Here is a 21,700-nt window from a genome sequence, read left to right as displayed (position 1 = left end):
TGGACGGTCCGAATTCTAATGAAAATTTTCCATTAGAATCCGGACCGTCCAAAGCCGAAACGGATGGCCTAGATCGCACGGCTCTGTGAACAGCCTGTTTACAACGCCTCTGTAAATAAGTCTATCTCTTTTGACTAAATAAAGAAAGTGGCTTCTTCTTTTTTGTCTTTACTAAAAAATTTGGATTTCAATCGTAATTTTTTATCTTTTAGATTTCTCTCGTCATTACGAAGCAATATTTTACAAAAAAAAAAAAATTGATTAAAAACTAAAAAAATAGGCCTTAGTATTTCATTTACCGAATTTGGGAAGAAGTATGCCTAGGAGACGGTCCCTCCCTCCAATTGCTTTGCCAGAGATTAAAACATTGAACTTGAAATTTGTACTTTCTTCATTCATAGTATACTCCTACATATATATATATAAAACTGAGTCCACACTACTAATTAAAGAGGGACCAGCAGCACTTTAAATTTTCTGAAGTTCACATATGCAGATTGATTAAATTTGCTCTGCCAACCTTGTTCCTCATCTAGATTTCAGAGACATCTCAAGTACGCTAGCTCATCTATGGTCACAGTTAGAGCCATTCCGGGCGCCCCCCCCCCCCCCCAAATCAATCCGGCCAGCATTTAATGGAAATGTAGCAGAAAAATTTAGTACGTTGCATCTTTTTTAGCACAGCTGTCAAAGTTAGGAGGGGTCAGCTTGACCAAAGTGTGCGTTGGCGTGTGAAAAGGTTAGTCCGGTTGGTTGATAAATTTGCTTTTCACATAGTAAATCAAGGTTCGATCTTGGATCAGGCCGCAAGAAAATACGAGTATTTTATTGTGAATTCTCTAGTCGCTGCGCAGATGACCTATTTTTGATCGGACTGGAAAAGGGATTCGTCGAGGTACGCATAACCTGAGCTCGACACCCTTAATTGTGGAACCGGGTAAAAAAAAAAGTGTGTGCTGGTGAGGGATACCTTTCTCGGCCTGTTGCCTAAGGTCAAGTGTGCTGGTGATTGGTGAGGGTAGTAATGGGACAGATAAAAGTAAACCAGTTTTTGTTTTCCTCATTAAATCACAAGCCCCTTTCATTTATAGCTAGTTGAATTGAAAGCCTCTTCTGCTCACTCAGCCAAAAAAGAAGATGAAAGAAACCCTTTTTCTGTTCAATAGGAGGTTTTTTTTTTTGGCACAATCAAAATACAATTGTATTGATGTAAACATGATACAACATAAACGGCCCCATCGGCCTAACAAAGAGAAAAATCTAAAAAAAAATTTGTTGGACTTCGCCGGAAACTTGTTGGAGAACCAGTGGTCGGCTTGATGAGAAACCACGGCGGAGGTACAATAGGACTTAAATTAGTCACAACATAATTTTTAATGCAGCTTTTTATTGGTGAATGGTTCTAATTATCATTATTCGTCACCCCCATTGCAGGTTACCGCAAAATTGTACGATTGTGTGAACCCTACTTTGTTTCCTAGCTAGTCGACCATTTGATAGCGTCCCTCGCGGAACTCTAAAGGCAACTTTCGATGGCCTTCCCGGAGGAGTACTGGGACTGCCACGGGTGTGGGGACTGGGGAGAGAGCCATAACAATCGTCTGGTCACATATTTAGATCGTTTGGCAATTAGTTCGTCCGAGCTAGCTATGAATTTCCAGATAGCTAGAGAACTGGAAATATAACAACTCAAGTAGCTAGCTAGGCCCAGTAACTTATGGAGGACTAATTAATTCCATTATCACACAGGATCAATCTTGGCTAATTAATTCCAGTCAAGTCTTCTCTTGAGATTTGAAAATGCCCTGGTACGTACTGTCGTAAAGTATACTCCTAGTATAGTGGAGTAGTAGTACTACAATTAAGATCAGTGCTATATATAGTAGTGAGTATTCACCACCAAGACTTGCCCACAAACAACAATGGAATCAACAGTCTAGTCTTTTTTCAGGAGTATTTTTGATCCGCAAGTAAATAAATAAATATATATATATTCTAGTCTGGGAGTGGAGTGGAGTCGTACATTTGATTTTTGGTGGTGGCAACGACTACCTTTTCTGATGCACATGCCAAGAATTCCCATACAAGAAACGAAATCGATCCATCGCATTATAATTTCCGATAAAGTTATTATTATTATTACTATTATGATTTTTACCCCTGTTATAAGAGCAAGTGAAATGGTGTAAAAATGGCTCAAGTCGATGGTCGTCATTTGTGCCGCTTCATCAAACTCAACAACCGATTTCAAACGACATTGCACCATTACACCATTGATGAAAGTTAGTTTTTTTTTTTTTAACTAGTCCGATGGTGGAATATATATATTGGAAAAGTTGACCAAAACCATACCACTAAGTCCTTCATACGTACGATTAGGAATAATTAGGACCCAAAAAATTTCTTCTGATTTGGCCTGATTTAGATCAAGCAAGGACATTTGGATGAATTTTGCCTCATATATGAGTTGTTCACCAAAGATTGATGCCGTGTGATTCCAGTTAGAATTTTTTTCCTGTTTTTTTTCCTCCGGTTACTAGGGGTATGTAGGAAAATACAAGTATTAGAATTACATCAAACTGGAAGGTATGTAGGAAAATACAAGTATTAGAATTATATCAAACTGGAAACAAATACAAGGGGAATAAAGCAGGTCGGGAAATTTGAACTCCTGACCTTCTAGTGAGATGTAAGAGTCCTAATCAACTGAGCTAGTCTCGATTCGTTGAAAACCTACTACCATAGTAGAGTACCATTTAATCTGCTACGTGGCCTAACCGATATTTCAGGACCACCTAACCTCAATCATGTAAAAGAAACGGTGTGTTCTTTAATTTGGTAACAACTAGTAGTACTTTTCTGCCCCGGCTTGGACGTTTAACAGTGGAATCAAGACCAAAAAAATGGTATGGTCCGGATTCGAATCGTTAGGAGAGGAATCATCAATCAATAAATGAAAGGGCTTGTCCCGATGAGATTTGGCCGAGTAAACTAACCCGAGACAGCAACTGAGAGGTTTGTCTTTGAAGACGTCGCAAGGTCGAATTCAGAAAGGCCAAATGTTCCAAACCTTTTATGATCACTGGGGATTTGTCAGGTTGTTAACTTTAAGATCCCGGAATTAGTCGAGATGCGTTCAAGCTGGTCCTAGACGTCCGGTCATTACAAAGTTCTGGGACTAGGGAGTAATAAATATAAGTTCACCTGTAGTTTAACATAACAGAGAGAGGAAAGTTTCTTCTCTCTTTAAATATGAAAGGGGAATTTGAAATCGGTTTTAACTAGTGCTTGTTTACTTTTGGAAGTCTTGAAGCTAGGCCTCCAAGTTTGATTCTGAATCAAACACTTTTTCCTTTTTTTTAAAAGTTGCCTAACTCCATCAACACGCTTTGTTCTTCAACTGAGAAAACAAACGTTCAACGAACAAGTGTGTTTCAGACTTGAATGACTTTTTCCCATAGTTGACAAAAGCAACAAATAGTTGAGTATGGCATAATATTCTACTTTGTTTGGTTTAGTCTAAGTTTGTACTCAACAACAAGTGTGATGATTGTCTTGGGGTTTGTCATTGTATTTCAATTATGAATCGATGTGGGATATCATTACTCTTTCTATCCCCTTTTAAATGTCCTCTACGGAAATTTGTGTATTTACAAACTCCAAGAAAATATATTTTTTACGCCAAATTAAAGTAGTGAATAGTGAATACTTTAATTTGGGGTACAAAAATATAGAAATATACAAAAATATAGAAATATATTTTTGAGGGGTTTGAAAATGCACGGATTCCTGTAGGGGATATTTAAAATGGAACGGTATACTCACATTTTGACTATCATGGAGTTTGAACTCTCAAAGAGAGTACAGACCATTTAAAAAAATAAAAAAAGGAGAGTGTAAACTATATGCTTGGTTATTGGCTTTTAATACTTATGCTATATGCTTGGATAATGACATTGTAGAAGGAAAGATAAAAATATCAAGAACGAGAAATAAAAGTGGGGGGAAAAAAATTAAATTCAGATTTCGGGTTTTACTTTTGCTTGTGAGAATTATTTGAAGAAAATGGAAAAGCTTTCATCATAAAAAGAAAATAAAAGTTCCTAATTTGATCCCCTGTTTAATATGGTGCTGTAGAATTATTGTTCACCAACTGCTTGTTAAAATTCCGTCCCATCTTTCCAGTTTTATGTATATCAGTAGAACCTTTTTCCTTGCTTATATTTGGTGTTTACAAACACATGCTATGTTGTCCTTTTTTTTTTTATAACTCATGGTGTTTGGGCTGCTTATGTTTAATCAACTAATTCCCACGGACCAATCCCACCGTCCACAAGCATGAGTCATTTAAATCCTCCTTAGGGACTGGCCCCCACAAAAGTTGTTAGTATTTTGTTGGACATAATCTATGTATACGGTAGGCAGGACGTAATCCGTTGTGTTAGTGTTCAAAGAAGCAAAAACATTAATTGCCTGGGAAAGTCATCATACTCAGCTTCTCCGCATCTCCTGCGGTTGGCCAATCTCTTGCCAAAACTATTTTTGCCGCCTCACCGAGCATGGCTGTGCTCTATAGTTATAATTCACATGTTGGTTGTGCATAAAATACGGCTGGACTTCAGTCGGAGCAATACTTCGAAATGGCACTGCTGCTGGCCACAGTTCAACTTTGTCCTTGCCAATATGGCTAAAACTACGCGAGATGCACTTAGCTCAGCTCATCTCAACTAGAATTTCATAGGAGAACCAGGGGTTGGCCTCTTAGTACCTCACCTCAGCTAGTGTTTTTTACTGGGGGTGATGCCTGTTTCTTAGTCTAATTGATGATAGTTGTAGTTTCCCCTACTATATCCTGCAAAATTGATTAAAGCAATCTGAATAGGGATACCACCAACTCTTTAATCTGTAAGTTCTTCAGATTGCCATAATATTTGTTAATTGGTAGCTGCATTATGAGTCTATCTTACATGCGGTCAACTATCCAAGTATGCCTTACGGACTCGAATGCATTGAAAGATGTAAGATATCCATTTTCCCTTCTTTAACTGCAGTTTTCCCTCTGTAAACTGGTTATCATTCTGAGATTGGCTTCATACAGGAAAAGAACATGAAAGATTATCGCAAACTTATGGTTAGTTGATGATCCATCACCCACACAAAGGCGTGATTATCTATTCAAATCCCCTCCCCAGACGAGCTTTTAGATATTTTTGCGCGTTCCTGTAGCCTTGACACTAAAATTAGATCAGTCCAATACTTAGATGCATACCCAACATCCGTGCCTGAGTCACAGAGAGTACTGGAACTTGTGTACGATAGTATTGTAGTAAGTGTAACCTTACCGCACAACTAAATGTCGTTATATGCAGAAGTTTGTGCCCACCTGTTGATTGTCTCCAAGACGAATATTATTTTCAAAAAGAATTTCTGATCAGTAATTAGACAAAGGAGCAACCCTGTTATAAGTGCAACAAAATAAGGTTTTCACCTATTCTAAGGATTAATATACACATACACTCAAACAGACATACTATTCAATGCATCCTAAAGCTGTATGTCTTCTTTCCTGATAAAAAACAAAAATTATACCTGTCAAGTCAAGCCGCACCCATGTCCAACTAAGATGCATGGACACGTCTATCGGCCTCAAGTATCCAAGTCCAACACTTGTCGGATACGGACACGACACTCCTTGACACACGTCAAACACGCCAAATTAAGTGTCTAGTTTCTAATTGTAGTACTTGTTTTACTGAGATTTGGGAACACTCTAGGCACACGTGGAGGACACGACAGAAATTGTGATGTGTAAAACTTGGTCCATAGTTCAAAATTTCAATCGATGAAAAGAATACTTGCGCAGCAATCATTGTTTTGTATCTTTGAAAAGGCAATAATTTTGTGTGTTTTATCTTTTCTTGGGTAAATTTTTTTTTTTTTTTGGGAAAATTGTGTGTTTTATCTTCATTGGATAGAAATAATGATTTTCATCTCCAACATAAATTCGTAAGATATCTCTACAAGACTACAACGCAAAAATATTACGTTTTATTCAGCGCGTCAATAATTTTGTGTGTTTTATCTTCATTGGATAGAAATGATGACTTTCATCTCCAACATAAATTTGTGAGATACCGCTGCAAGACTACAATGCAAAAATATACGTTTTATTCAGTGCGTCCACAACGTGTCCCTGTCCTAATTTATGAAGAAATGACATATCCACGTGTGCGTATCGTGTCGTGTCCATATCTGTATCCATGCTTCTTAGGTGTCCAGTGTGTGATGTTATGTCGTGTCATGTCTGTATTGGGTGCTTTTGGCCTTCCACTTTGAAATTCTCTCTTTAGCGCCATACCCATAGGTTTTTAGGCTCATATTTCGTTTGGGACCTTTGGGTCTTTACTTGTGTAGTGTCACTGCAAGCATGGTTTGTTATTCATGAAAATCTGATTGGTTGTTGAATTTGGTGCAAATACCTAATGTTCCTAATTTGATCCCCTGTTTAATATGGTGCTGCAGAATTAATAATGATCACCAACTGCTTGTTAAAATTCCGACCCCTCTCTTCCTTACTTATGTTTGGTGTGTACAAATACATTCTAGGTTGTCCCTTTTTTTTATAACTCATGGTGTCTGTGCCACTTACGTCTAATCAAGTAATTTCTACTGACCAATCCAACCGTCCATAAACAGGAGTCATTAAAAGCTAAGACAAATTCTCCTTAGGGACTGATCCCACAATAGTTGATAGCATTTTATCAGACATAATTAGTGTATACGGTAGGCAGCCTGGCTATCAAAGTTTTATTGGAGGTAATCCGTTCTGTTAAATTTCAAAGAAGCAAAAACATTGCCTGGCAAAGTCATCAAACTCAGCTTATCCGCATCTCCCGTGGTTGGCCAATCTCCTGCCAAAACTATTTTCGCAACCTTACTGAGCATGGCTGTGCTCTATAGTTGTAATTAACATGTTGGTTGTGCATAAAACATGTCTGGACTTCTTCGAAGCAATATTTCGAAATGGCACTGCTGCTGGCCACAGTTCAACTTTGGTCGTGCCAATATGGCTAAAACTATACGAGATGCTCTTAGCAACTCATCTCAACTAGAATTTCATAGAACTTATATTTAGCTGATCCATCACCCACGCAAAGGAGAGATTATCTATTCCCCTCCCCCTTTCCGAATAAGAGATTGTCTTCAAGGAATTCTTAGTCACAATCTGATTGCATATTCTGATTACTAAGCACTAACACCCATGTTATCAATATATGCAGCCATTGGCATGAATGTCTGCTCAAAGGAAATTTTTACTCTTTTCAGACCAAGGTTGAAGAATATAAGATATCATAATTTTCCTCGTTAACTGTTTTTGTCATATGGCAAGAAAAAATGGAGCAAAATTGCAGACATAGAGCAAGGGCACCTTGAGCTCTTCAACAGAATCGTGCAATCAGGATGAAGAAAACCAGTTGATCATTGCATTTGCTCAAAAAAGCAGCCTGTTTCTGAACATCAAGTGCAGTTGTATCATGGGATCCTTGTGGAACCGAGTCTACTTCCTGAAGATGTTTATTTCCAAAGGTTCTACACTTTTACAGTTGAATCCACAGCTTGCCCAATTTCGTCAATGATAATGAAAACAACCTCAAATTCACCTAGACTAGAAGAGCGTGGGCTCACATCAAAGTTTCCAAATCTGAATTCGTGATGACTAAAATTCGTGAAGTTGCGATTGTCACATCTCAAAGGGCTCATGAGTGGATTACTGCATAAGCCAAACAGTTTTTTGAAGCTGCAATATGCAAAGTGAAGATAACAATGGTTTCTTCATGTTATTGTTTTCAGATGGTAATCACAAAGAAGGTTTGCACAAATTTTCTTTTCCCTCTATTATCCACGTTTTCACAATATACTTACTTTTGGGGTGAGAGTCTAAACTTTTGTTTATTGCGGTGTGAAACTTATTTGAAAGATCTTGAATATGAGGATCCTAATACAAGGCATTGTTGGCTAAAATTAAATGGGATGAAATTGTCTTTTGGTAATCTTCTTATTGCCTTTGACTGAATCATCTCACTTAATTAATGAGCATCTTATACTAATACGTTTTTTGAAACAACTGAAGTGACAGAACAACTCCTGAATATTAGTGGAACTTATGTTATATGGATCCTCCCAAGTATGAAGTCCCCTTGTTGGTCGCTCGATATTAGAATAAGGATATGGGATCCGTGTTAGACATGTTTAGTTGGACAATAACTAAGCAAGCATAGATTGTGATTCGAATTCCTCACGAGCTATGCATAGAACTCCTATAATATGCATGATGGAGTCTTAGACAACTAGCAAACGTCATTTAATCTGGCAAACGAAAACTATATAAAACGTATTTTAGATATTGTTGCGTGTTACTGTATCCTTGGTATTAAAATTAGATGAATGATGAATCCAATACTTGGACACGTACCCGTACCCGAGTCCATGTGACAGAGTACTGGAACTCATGTAAGATTAATTTTGCCACGGCTATAATTGCAACACACCAGGTGGTAACTAAGCAATGGTAAGATAGTATTGCAGTAAGTGTAACATTACTGCACTACTCAACGTTACTATATGCGTAAGTTTTTGTCCACCTGTTGATTGTCTCCAATACAAGTACGAAATTAAAAAGAACTTCTGATAGCAATTAGACAAAGGAGCAACCCTGCTGATACAAATGTAAAGCTTGTGTTAATGGCAGTAAGTGTACTACTTCATGTTACTAACTAACTGTCACCAGAAGTTTTGGCATAACAGTTCATTGTCTCCACTAGTATAAAACCAAAATACATCTTTTGAAAAGGATCAACCCTCTTGATGAAAACTTCAAGCCTTGTGTTGCTCCATCTATGAGAGTTGCAACGAGTAAAGAGGGCCTTACATGGAATTGAACATGTGAAAGTTCAAGTACTCATGAAGATAAAAATCACCAAAATGGAGGAAAGCAAGGAGAAGAGGATGTTACCAAAAGGGTCAATAGTCCCACTCTTGGATGTGACCTGGTTTTCTGCAAAATTATATCACACACCACACATATTACACTAGAAAATGACCAAAAACGAAATAAAGATCAAACTGCAACTTTGGTATGGAAAGGAGCACTTACTACACTCTCTAGGATGGCAAATGCACCTCAATCCGACTCCACAGTTTCCATTAGGCTTTTGACACTCATCACAGATATTCGGTACATGGTCCGGAACATCGTAAGAAATTCTTGTACCTAGCTCGTATCCTTCTCCGAGTTTTTCAACTACCGACGAATTTCTGTACACTCGATTATAGCGCAAGGTACTCAAATCTTTTGGATATGCTATTGATGAAGGGAAGAAGGTGAGTGTGAGAATGAGAAGGTAAAGAAGGTGGACTAGTTTCTCAAAGCTGTGCATTTTCTCCTTCTCCTTAGCTTGTTTTGATTTTCAATTGTGAAGAGAAGGGTGGTGGCTTGTGTGAGAAGAGGGATGGAAGGATGAAAAGGTAGTAAAGAGAGAATTTGCTTTTTATCCATATATTTAGTTTTCTTCTGGTGTTATCTTTTACTGGGTACCCAATTGAAGAATTTTACTTTCCATATCTAAAAAAGTTCCCCCCTTTTGAAATTCTCATTCTCCAGTGGACTTCCAATTCCTTGAAACCACTTTTCTCAAAGGAATTTTTATTTCTTGTGGTTTTTCCCATTGGTGACTGTTTTTCTGTGTCTTCTTCTAGCCATTTTTTCTTGGGTTTTTTTCTCTGCTTTCTGACCTATGAAAGTTGCAGACGCAGCAGACCACTACCTCTCACAAGTTACTCCATTTGTCTAAATTATCAGCTTGAAAGTGGAAAAGGCAAAGCAATCTTAGAGATTCTCAACTATCATTTGAGAAAATTCTAAGTGGCAGACAAGGCTGTTGGCATGGGCCTCCAGGCCGTGATTGAGGATGATATTACTCTTTTAAATCACCTAGAGTGTTGGATTAGGTGAAGCAAATCAAAAGAAAATTTATCGTCTTTAGTTTGATTTTCTAAATTTGTTGGACAGATGTACAAATATCATGCACAATTACATAGAACTCGACAATCATCAATGTGAAAAAGTCCAACAACTCATTCATAACCATCCCACCGCTCACTTGCAGGGGTCCCAATTAAAACTTTCGCTCCGTTTGAAGAGATAATCAAATCTTGCAAGCATTAATCCGGTACGGGTTGTGACATACTGGGAAAGATCAAAGATGTCATGAGAGTTTGATAGTGGGAGGATGGGAGAGGGTCAAAAGGCAGAGAATATTTCTGGGCTTGGTTTTGGGTCGGTGAGTGAGTTGGACTTTGAGGCCTTTCATTTTGGCCCATTAAACTGAGCGCACGGAAGAGTAGCCTACACAATTTGTTCAACATTTTGGCTCTGTTAGATAACACTGCTTCTTTTCTATTTGCTGAAATCAGTTTCTATTTTTTTTTTACTTTTTCTCAAAAAAAAAAAAGTGACGTCGACCAAAATACAATTGTACAAAGAGGCATGATTCTCTATTTAGCTTAGTTAGAAAAAAGGATTCATACATACATATGCCCGCAAGGCACATTGAGGAGCCAGGGTGCCGAGGAGCCTAGACACATTGACGCTCTAAGGTGCCCAGGAGCCTAGACGATGAAACGCAAGGCGAGGCACGGCCCCTCACTGAAGGGAGTTGTAGAAACTAAGTACGATATACTACATCAAGTAACCAAATCATCCAGCCTCTTCAAACAATAACATAACTCCTCCAATAACATCAACAATTTTTTTTTTTTTTTTGATAGGCAATAACATCAACAAATTAAGGACTGAGCTTGTTGGCAGTGGAAGGAGGAAATTGAACGGGTGAAAATGGTTATTTTACAGCATGCCGAACAACATTCGGTTTCGTTCACATTGTAGATCTCGTCAAAACTTCTAACTGTGGTTTTGTTAATTGGATTCCAATAAAAATGGGATCGAAACACAAAAGCAAATTGAAATTGGGTTCTGTACACACTGATTGGAACCTAATTAATAAATTCAGTCCTTGGTTATTTTGTATTTCGTCACATATTTATTGGTATCCATACTATCCGATTACCATGATTTAAAAACCAATTAAGCATTTCATCGAGATCTACAATGCAAATATGGAAAGAGAGAAGAAAGAGGAAAAAGTAACATCAACCAGGTTTTTGCTGAGCCAGAGCCCAGAGGTGGTGAACCGGAGCGATAACAAGCTTTTTGTCCCGGCTTTTCGGGTTCGAGTCATAACATCAACCCCTCAACAGATTCTCATTCATTGCATAATGGATAAAAAGACTTTGATACAAAGCTTATTCATGGTTATATAGCCACTCACCTTCATAGCACCATCAGTACAGATCAGACTATAATTATGCAAGAAAACACTTCCAACTTACCTTAAAATAAGTCTCTCACACACACACACATTTAAGATAACATTAATTGGGAACCTATATAACATAGTTTTGAGTAGAAATCCTGGATATTAAGCAGGTGGCTTGAGAAGAACAGCTGCTGGCTTGAGAAGAACAGAAGGGAAATCAAGCACCACAATCTTGTCAATCACGGTTGAAAATGTGCCTGAGAATTCCAGATGTTTTGGGTGGCCAAGAAAAGCAGTGAAGTCTTCCTTGCTTTTGAAGGTCATCAAGAAAGCATGGGTGAAGCCTTGGGTTAGCATCTCATGGCTTTCAATGTCCTGTCCCCTGTTCACAAAGGTACGTAATCTCATCCCTTAGATGGAATGGGTATGTGCTTAAGGCTTGTTTGGAAGTAGCTTTAGTGCTGGTCCGGAAATCCGGTTATCGAAAAAAAATGTTTAAAGGAGATGGAAGTTTAAAATGTCCACTAGAAATGATTATCATGGAAAAAAGAACCCTTTTGAAGAAGAGATTCAATAATTTAGACTAAATTGAAACAAGGATGAGTAGGGGAAGTCCAAATTCCATTAGATCTATTTATTCAAATAAAATACAGTAAATAAAAACTAAAGCCCTCCCTCCCAAATTAGAGATACTTACCACTCAAAGGCCTTGACCTCATCAACTTCAGAAACCATCTTCTCCATCCCTTTCAAAAGCTCTTCCACCACCACTCCTTCCTTGAACTTTGCCACCACCAAGTGCTTGAACTCTTCCATTCTCACTCCTCCCCAACTCCCTCACCAAATCCCCTAATTTATAACCATTTACTATTTCACTTCCATTATTTGCATGTCAAATTGTACAGTTCCCATTTTCGAACTCTGTGTGTACCATGTTGTCACCAGTCCCAACTTTTACTAGACAAAAATCTGCAAATATATAAGAGATGTTTCCACCGGCCAACAACTTTTTGATTTTATCCTTATTTATTTATTTTTTTTGAATTTATTAATTTTGCGGCAAGTTTATATGTATTCGTCTAGACGAAAAGACTAACAAATGCAAAAAAAAAAAATTTAAATAAAGATAAAATCAAAAAATTGTAGTACGTCCATAACTTGTCGGCAAGTAGAAACACCCAATATTTCGAATGGCTACAATAGGTACAACAGCACTAGGACTGAGGCCCACGAGTCTACCAATTCATCGGCCCACCACACGGGCCTGAACCTGTCCAAACCCGAGTAATTATTCAGTGGTCTTATAGCACTTCCATGCATGTCCCAACACATTTAATTCATCACATATTTTCATGGGCCTTCATACTAAGTGTCACACTTTCATAGAGTTTATACACTTAGTACGGAGGCCCACAGAATTATGTAGTAGATAAAGATGTTGAGTCTTCACGTGGCGGGATGCCATGAAACAGCAGCCTGCAAAGTTATGCAGAGCAGTCGATCCAGTCGTTCATCTCAACAATCGACGGCTCAAATCTTAACCGAGCAATGGACGATTTAGATTTATATGTATTCAGATTCGATCCAAGTCATCCGTACTAAGATAAACGGCTGGATCAACTGCTCAGCAGCATCCTCTGATCCCGATGCCTAAGACCAGCAAATAATTTCATATTATTTTTTTGAACTGACCCCACTGTCCTGTTGCGTTGGACCTTTTTTCTCATTTCACACGTATGGGGTCCTTGTCTTAGCCATGTTGTCTGCCCTTATTTCCAAGGGCACTTTTTTTTTTTGATCAGATCAAGGGCACTTTCATTGCATCAAAGACCCCTCTTTTTCGGATCAAAAAAAAAGAAAGAAAAAAAGACCCCTCTTGTTAAAGTGTGGAATGAATGGGAGGGAACTTTTCTCTTTCTAATTGCTGGATTTTTCCCCTCTGTGTTGCCCATGTGCTCCTCCTGACTTTATGCTTTTGAAGTTATATGGAAGGACATTCCATCATCACATATCTTTAAGGAATCTTCATTGGTTGATATTTCTCTCTCAACGAAGAAACCATGAGGAAAATTACAGAGTCGGTGAGCCTTTTTTGTTTGTTTTTTTCCTTTTCCTAGGAACACTAAAATAAAAACTGAAAAAAAGTAAGATTTGAGGTATAACCTAATTGACGTAATTCGCGTACGGGTGTATGAGCAAGAGCGCGAGTGCGATCGTGAAATTGTCTTTGAATCACATCTCAAACTACTAAAATTTGCGAAAGCGAAGATTGAGAACGCAAGCATAATACGAAAATTGGGGCTGAGAGCACGAAGTATTTTACAGGATTAGTATATGACTAAGGATATAAACCGTACAACTAAAGCCCTAGCATTCTTGTGCAATTGAGTTTGACAATACCATTAGGACTAGTATTAGTAATAAGTAGGAAAGTCATGAAGCCTTTGATATGAGTTTGACTATTACTCGCGTGTAACTGATTTCAATTGGACCCTTCGCTAGTGAAGATCGGATGTTTTTTTCCCCGAATCAGTATTCAACAAGTTAAAATAACATCACATATAATTTTAAAAAAAATGGTAAACCAAACACATCTTTTGCATTTTAGGTGACAAAATACTAATTATGCTCATATAGTTAATTTTCTCTTAATTAATGGGCCCAATATGATTAATCATTTTATTCGACCAATACTTTAACAAATAATGCACAACTTTTAGGGGCTTTTGATGCAGGGAGGCGTGTCGAAAAAGATGAATGCGCAAAAAAGACAATTCCAAATAAGTATGAACTAGAGTTACTCCCTCTTCGAACACACAATAATGAGAAAAACTTTCAATTTTCATTAATTCATTCAAAAATAACTCTATTTTAATGTCACCCTACAACTTATTTTATACAAAAGTGCTACACACACAATGGTTGTGTAAAACAAAACACACAACCAATCTCTAGCCGTCCATTGTTGTAATAAATGGTCACGATTCACTCAAACTCTTTCCCATAAAAGTTAGACTTTTTCTTGGAAGAGTTTGTTTAAAATCTAGACCACCTAAATACATCTGGACGGTCAGAATTACGCACACAACCAACACAACGGTTGTGCAAGTAGTATTTTTGTATTTCATACTAAAAACTTAAGACTGAAAAGGAATCAGCAAAACAGGAAGCTAAATCCTGGTGAACTCAATATTACCAAAATCAAAAGATTTGATCTCAAATCTCAATACTAGATAATAAAAGAAAACTTGCCAAAACAAATGGCACTCAAAGCGGAATATTCAGAAATAATTAATAACCAAAATAATAAAATTAAATATCTATTTCTTAAGTAATAAACAATTTTTATTCTGCATCATTCTCCCCGTCTTGAAGAAACTCATCCTCGAGTTTATACAGTTGAATACGTCGAACCTTGTCTGCATCAAGCTTGTACCTCAAATTAATTTTTCTGAACCCAAACTGTAAAGAAGAGTCTTGAAAAATAAAAGCAAAATTGTTTGTCACAACTTGCTCTAAGTACGCAATCCAAATATTCTTCTTCACAACAGATTCAGTATATTCCCAAAAAGAATCTTCAAATTGATTACCCCAACCAATTCTCACCACCTTCAAGCATGGTAACAACTTTTTTTTTCAATATTTTCTGATTTTTTTCTTTTGTAATATTCTCCACCGATTCTTCATCAAAAACTGACGGTTTACTCCAATTCACAATTGGATCTGGAATAATATTTGATGTGAATGGCTATTCAATGGTAACTTCATTCACCATTGTCCTCCCCCTCGTCTGATGATTACCAGCCAAAGGTTTGGAGATAGAAACATCATCCGACACCTCCTCCTCTTTCAGAAACCGAGGTTGAACTAGACGAAGGCGAGCTTTAATACCAACTGATGCAGCGCAACCTCTTTTTACGAAACTATTTGCAAGAAGAGATCACAAATTTGCTTATGTTAAAGATTTTCTCTTTGAAACATAAACACAAATATGTATGAACTAGAAGTACTCCCTCTTTGAACACACGATAATGAGAAACTCTCAATTTTTCTTTAATTCAAAAAACAACTTCCTAGCCCTAATGACTGCAATCTTATTATATAGTAGTAGCCTGATAAGCACCTAAGATTGCTTGATCGTGGTGCTTAAGTCCGTTAGTTAGAAGTGTTTTTAGTTATTATTTGTCGCTTTTATTCAATATTGCTCGTAAGGTAGTTTGTTAAGTATTTCAGGCAAAACGCTCTTAAAAGACGTATTTTGATTGCAAAGCCAACCCCCAAGTTAGTTTAAGTATCATCGCCCGGTGGAACTTGTGCCAAAGTGACCAAAGAACGAAGGCGAGAAGCGTCGAGCAAGCCAGTGGTCGTCGGGTGTCAAGTTCTGGAGGCAAGCTTTCCTTTATGAAGATAAGCTCCGCGTATCAATACGGATTAAGGGCCGTATCGATACGCGTTGGTTGATTGGGCAGGCAGAGAGTTCCGTATCGATACGGCCATAAACCGTATCGATACGGGAGCGTTATGGGGAAATTGGTCTCTTCAGCTTAGCGATGTGGTATCGATACTTTGCATAATCTGTATCGATACGGGAAGCTCTCGGCCAGATATTTTGTTACTTTTTGGACTTTTCATTTATGGAATACTTGCCTTTAATAGTATGTTTCTTAGATATTTGATGAGAGAGAAACCCATTGTGTATAAATAGGGGCTTCATCTCTCTCTCTTGGTAGCTAGCACATTATTAACTTTAGTTTTTCCTCCATTAATGTTCTTTTAAGCTTTTCAAGAGTAATTTCCATAGAACTCAAGTAAGTTTGTTCTCGTTTGTTAATTTCTCGTTAATTAAAGTTGTTCGTACGACTTGGATCCTTTATAATATCAAGTTTGTTTTCGTTTTTATCGGTTAAAAATCATGTCTCATTTTTATGCTTTCTTTTATGCCTTAGCTATGTGTGAGTAGTCGATAGGCCAAGTCTCGGGGTAATCTTTCCCGAGTACTTAGGTGGTTACTTGGTTCTCAAGTCCTCAAGCTTAAAATCATGAATTTCGGAATAGAGCTTAACTTGCATCTTTGGTCTAAACAAGGGGTGTTAACTCCTTGGTAAAATGTTTAGCCAAGCGGTCTTGGCAAAAAGCTTACCGAGGGCTCGTGGCCTCCTATGTGTTCAACAAATATTAAAAACAAGTTGGTTCGTCTCCGTTTAATCACATCTTTCGTTAAATGAAGTCATTAAAGCTAAATTCTCCGGGCGTGAGCACGCGGTCGTGACTCTCGCCTGAGTTGTAATCGAGAACCGGTAACGGCTTAAGTCAATGGTTAGATGATCCCTAGACTTGCCTCTTTTAGTTTATTAAGCATTTTTCTAGTCTTTTACCTTGGCACTTTTCTCCGTTTCAAAGCATCACCAAGTTGGCCGTCTTGAACGCTGCATTCTGCCATTTAAAACCTTCAATCCGATTAAGCTATCTAGCGAATTCTCTGTGGGTACGATCCCGGACTTTCCGATTATTATGCTACTGACGACCTAGCCCTACGCTTGGGGTTTTTCTTAACCTTATTTGAAGGCGAGGTTGGAAGGCTAAGCATAGCCACCGTAGAATTAAAAAAGGAATAAAAATATTAGAAAGCAACCCTAATTCTTGTAAAACAAGAAAATATAAAATAGGAAACTGACTCAACCTAAATTAAAAAACTAAATAATTCTATGTTAACAATCCTAAATTATAAGATTCCTAACAAAATACTAAAACTAAAACTGTAAAATAAAATACTAAGAAATTACTATTTATCTAAAATCTAATCTGCATCATTCTCCCCGGCTTTGATACCAACTGATGCAGGGAGGCGTGTCGAAAAAGATGAATGCGCAACAAGGACAATCACAATAAGTATAAATTAGAGGTACTCTCTCTTCGAACACACAATAATGAGAAAAACTCTCAATTTTCATTAATTCATTCAAAAACAACTCTATTTTAATGTCACCCTACAACTTATTTTATACTAAAAACCTAATACCGAAAAGGAATCAGCAAAACAGAAAACTGAATCCTGGTGAACTCAATATTACCAAAATCAAAAGATTTGATCTCAAATCTCAATACTAGATAATAAAAGAAAATTTGCCAAAACAAATGACACTCAAAGCGGAATATTCATAAATAATTAATAACCAAAATAATAAAACTAAATATCTATTTCTTAAATAATAAACAATTTTCATTCTGCATCTGCTTCTCTTTAGCAAAATTTTTGGGACTTTGGAGGCTTTAGGTGCCTTTGCTCATGGCCGATGCTGTCTATATCTCTTTCTCTAAAGAATTATAGAGCCCCTGGGTTTTTAGAATTAAGGTGTGTTTTACTAACTAAAATAACTATTTATTTTTTGAATTAAAAATAATATATTATGAGAGAATGATTTGTCTTATAAAGCAAACAAAAAGTATTTAATAAATAAAATTTTTAGAAAATCTTAGCGAAACGCGGCCATAATTGCCTACCATAATAGTGTTTTCTTTACCGATTGTTCTATTCAAAAGCCAGAAATAGTCCCCAACGGGATGTAAAGCCCAATCTCACGTCAAATATGATCAACTGAAAATACTCTATGGTTAAAATGTTAAATCCTCTTATAAAGTTGAAAGTTGAAAGTTGAAACAATAACAACCGAGGGACCAATGAGAGGTTGTTTCACTGCTTGCAAACTTGGACTTAGTTGGAGAAAGCTCGGGCTTAAGTCTTCTCTGTAGCCCCTCGTTACGGGCTATGCGACAGAGTCAGGATTTTACGAACACGAGGGCTGAATTATGAACAACAAAATTGTGAAATTTCAAAGTTCGAAAATCTAATAGTTTGTTGGTTTGGGCTTTAAGAGAGATTTTCTAGGTAATGAATAGAGAGACCAATGAAGAGAAATAAAAATAATAATTTAAGAAAAAACTGAATGGAAACCGTGTGCAAAGAGAGGAGTTGGGCTTTGGGACTCAAAATGAACTCAGTGAATTAACACCTTGCAACACACAAATTCGAGTCTTGCAATAAAGAAGACGAAAAAGATGCACAAAATAATATTTTTTATTGATTTTGAATTGAAAGGGGTACAATTATCTAATAAATGCTCTTTAAATAAGAAACGGTCCATTTACCATCCGCCCATTAGGCTGACGATGCCTTTTTCACATGTCATGTTTTTACTTTGTTGACTGTACTTCTAGTTTCAAATGTCAGAGGTCCCTAGCACTTTTACTGAATGCCTATTTTACCCTTAGAAATCCATGACTATTTTTTGGCCTGTGCACTTGGGAATTCACGCCCCCGTAATGTTTTTACTTTTTGGGATTTTTTCTTCTACTCTTTTGTACCGACTATGTTTCAACCAGCAAAAAAAAAAAATTAAACGTTTTTTCCATCTCGTTCATAATAATCAACAAATTTTGGTATTTTATCATCTCGATCACACTGCAGTAATTTTACTCACAAACTCATCTACAATTTATTCACTACAAGAAATAACTTGACATTTGTCAATAAGTTATTCATTACCAAAAAAATCTAACAACTTGATTGCTACAATTTTTTTCTCAAAACTTATTTATTAGTGGAAACACCCTTATTCAAAAAAAAAATCGTATTTTAAAATTTTGCGTCAAACTTTTGTGAATTTGATTTGTCTCGATGAGGAAAATCGAAAAATAAAAATATGACTTATATCCTCTCTTTTTTTTGGAAATATCTAAGATTTAGTCCAAAAGAAGGGCATTTGGGGCTAAATTTTGTAAAATTTGAAAATTTTCTTCTCGAGACGAATCAATAATCTACAAAAACTTGACTTAAAACTAACAAATGCGGAAAAAAAAATTGGATGAGGACAAAACAAGAAGGCAAGTTGTACTCGCTCTGTCCCTTTTTTAGAGTCCAGTATTTCATTTTGGAATGTCCCTTAATAAATGTCCATTTTGTAAAGTTAGTGAGTAAAAATTGGTGCATTGTCTATTTTGTCCCTAAAAGTAGATTCCATTTTGAAAAGTTAGTGAGTAAAAGTATAATGATGATGAGTAAGTAGGGAAAGTGGAGGAAAAAATTGATATGAAAGGCATAAAGATGATGTTTTTTTAATAAGTTGGAGTTACGAAGCAGAACACTTAAAAATGGACGAAGGGAGTAATTTTTTTTAGGACACTAGGCCAGATTACGTACTTCTTGCTTTGTGGGGTAACGTTGGGGATCCCCGATAATAATTCGATCAGTTCATAAGTTTTAAATTATTTTCTAAGTGGCCTCGTAAAAAATTTGTTACATTTGGATAATTGAAAGTAGTTGATCCAATTTTTCAATAGTTAGGTATTGTACTCCTTAGTTTTTTGTGCTTTTTGGTGTTCTTATTCAATTTTCTTTTTTTTTGCATTTATTAGTTTTGCATCAAATTTTTGTGGTTTATTGATTTGTCTCGACACACGAGACAAATCGGAAGAATAAAAAAGTGGAGTATGAATTTTACTCAAGGTTTTTTTAAAATATCCAAGAAAAACTCAAATATTCAGTTTTTTTCGGAATAGTCTGGTGCGCAGAGTCTCTAATAAAAAATTTCGTTCTATCTCTCTTCATTGATTATTTCAAAAAACCTCCCTCAAAATTCAACCGAACAAGCCCTGTGTTTTTTTATTCTTTTCTTCGATCTAATAATAGTTATTGAAGACGGTGGGTATAATTGGGTTCAGTGCTTTTTATTTCTTATTGTTAAACTAGATAGGATTAATTGTTTGGGTTGATGTCTCGATGAAAAAATTCTATAAGGTTCAGGAAAATCATATAAAACAATGCTAAAGACATTAAAAATATTAAAAATCCATCTCTTACATGAATAACTTTATATTTTTATTTATTAAATGAATAATTAATTCTCAAAATTTTGCATGAATTTGATAAACATTTAAGAAAACACAGTAGATAAACAAATGTGGCAAATTTGGTGAGGGAGCTTGGGGAACCGAAAGACATCAGAAAAAATAATTATTCTACCATTACACCTAAACACACAAACACTTAAACAACCATACTCATAATAGGGGTGGAGCCCACATATACTACATACTCAGCGTGAATGGGACCCACTCCTATTATAAGTGTGGATGTTTGACTGATTATATATTTGGGTGTGGTGTTAGAATTATCAGAAAAATATATGAAAATCATTTTTTGGAGTGAAGGGGTGAAGGCCCACTTTAGACTGGGGAAAATGGTGGTAGGGTTAATTTTGTCAATTCCCTTCCCAACAGCCATCACTTCGGCAGAGGGGAGAGAAACGTTGCATGTTTGCATTGAGATTGCAGTAAATGACTGTCCTCACTTCCCTTTTAAGCGCGTGAAAAGCACCACGGAATCTTTATAGTCAGCCTATAAGGCTGATTTTAGATTTTGCCAATAAGAAAAGAAAAAATCCTCTGGTTCAATCCCCAGAATTACTAGCGTTTTAACGGCTTGAATAATCGCCCGAACAGTAACTTTCTTTGAATCTTCAAGTTGAATGAACCGAAGAACAAAGTTTGAAGATGACTTGAACTTTGGAGTTTGATCCTTAAAATCTCAAAATGTTTTGGTTTGTTGAGTGATTTGAGTTACTGAACGATTTGATGTGGTGGACTTGCAAAGAAATTGACACGGTTTTTGGCATTTGATGATTCTCTACAGGATGTTGAGGAATACTTGAGTTCTTGAAGAGTGCTTGAGAGCTCTGAAGAATGCCAAGCAAAAATGTGTGTTCTCTCCCTTATATGAGCCTCTATTTATAAGCTCCAGGACAGAAGAACTAAGTATGGGAAGATTTTATAATAAGATCTTTGATTGGTTTGATTTAATTTGATTGACTTGATTGATTGACTTAATTTGATTTGATTTGATTTGATCTTGATCCTATTTCATTTCCTATGTAAGAGGGTGTTTCACTAACCCTTCTTTTTATACTTCTTATTAGGGAATGATTTTAATTTAAAAAAGAAATAATATATTTATTATTTGACTCTTTTTTTAGGATTTATTTGAAGTGGGTCTACACTTTTGGGCTTGTATACCTTAACCCATTTGGCCAATCAAGCTTGCCCAACTCTTTAATCTGTTAGGCTAATTAATTTAGCCCAACTTATTTTAGTCTTCACTGTATCTCAAATGGATTGAGCTATAGAAATTTGTTGGGTCCAATATTTATTCGAGTGCTTTGACCAATCTTGACTTTAAGTAATGAAGACAATTTATCCCAATTGATCGGACGGCGATTAAATCATGCCGAAATTTTAGTGTCTGCACACCTAATACAAAACAAGATATCTAA

The 21,700-nt window shown here is 36.6% G+C and overlaps 2 protein-coding genes across 4 annotated transcripts; both read right to left on the bottom strand.

Annotated features, from left to right (window-relative positions):
• Positions 1–5,561: 5,561 nt before the first annotated feature.
• Positions 5,562–9,876, bottom strand: LOC131331085 (uncharacterized). Of its 3 annotated transcripts, none has more exons than XM_058365099.1 (3): positions 9,155–9,875; positions 9,014–9,055; positions 5,562–7,771 (listed from the first exon to the last, which is right to left on the bottom strand). In XM_058365099.1, exons 1-3 carry the CDS (start codon positions 9,435–9,437, stop codon positions 7,758–7,760), a joined length of 339 nt encoding a protein of 112 aa, XP_058221082.1. In that variant the 5' UTR covers positions 9,438–9,875; the 3' UTR covers positions 5,562–7,757. The 3 variants fall into 3 exon arrangements, with proteins under 3 accessions (XP_058221082.1, XP_058221008.1, XP_058220930.1); XM_058365025.1 differs by lacking the exon at positions 5,562–7,771 and adding an exon at positions 8,513–8,924 and having other exon boundaries at positions 9,155–9,876; XM_058364947.1 differs by lacking the exon at positions 5,562–7,771 and having other exon boundaries at positions 8,513–9,055; positions 9,155–9,870.
• Positions 9,877–11,296: 1,420 nt separating this feature from the next.
• Positions 11,297–12,394, bottom strand: LOC131331008 (stress-response A/B barrel domain-containing protein At5g22580). Its single transcript, XM_058364839.1, has 2 exons — positions 12,073–12,394; positions 11,297–11,757 (listed from the first exon to the last, which is right to left on the bottom strand). The coding sequence occupies exons 1-2, from the start codon at positions 12,189–12,191 to the stop codon at positions 11,538–11,540; spliced, it is 339 nt and encodes a 112-aa protein (XP_058220822.1). The 5' UTR covers positions 12,192–12,394; the 3' UTR covers positions 11,297–11,537.
• Positions 12,395–21,700: the final 9,306 nt, after the last annotated feature.

The sequence above is a fragment of the Rhododendron vialii genome, chromosome 1a (assembly GCF_030253575.1).
Source record: "Rhododendron vialii isolate Sample 1 chromosome 1a, ASM3025357v1".
NCBI classification, from domain to species: Eukaryota; Viridiplantae; Streptophyta; class Magnoliopsida; order Ericales; family Ericaceae; genus Rhododendron; species Rhododendron vialii.
Note: the sequence above shows the minus strand (reverse complement) of the source record. Positions and strands in the feature narration are given on the sequence as shown.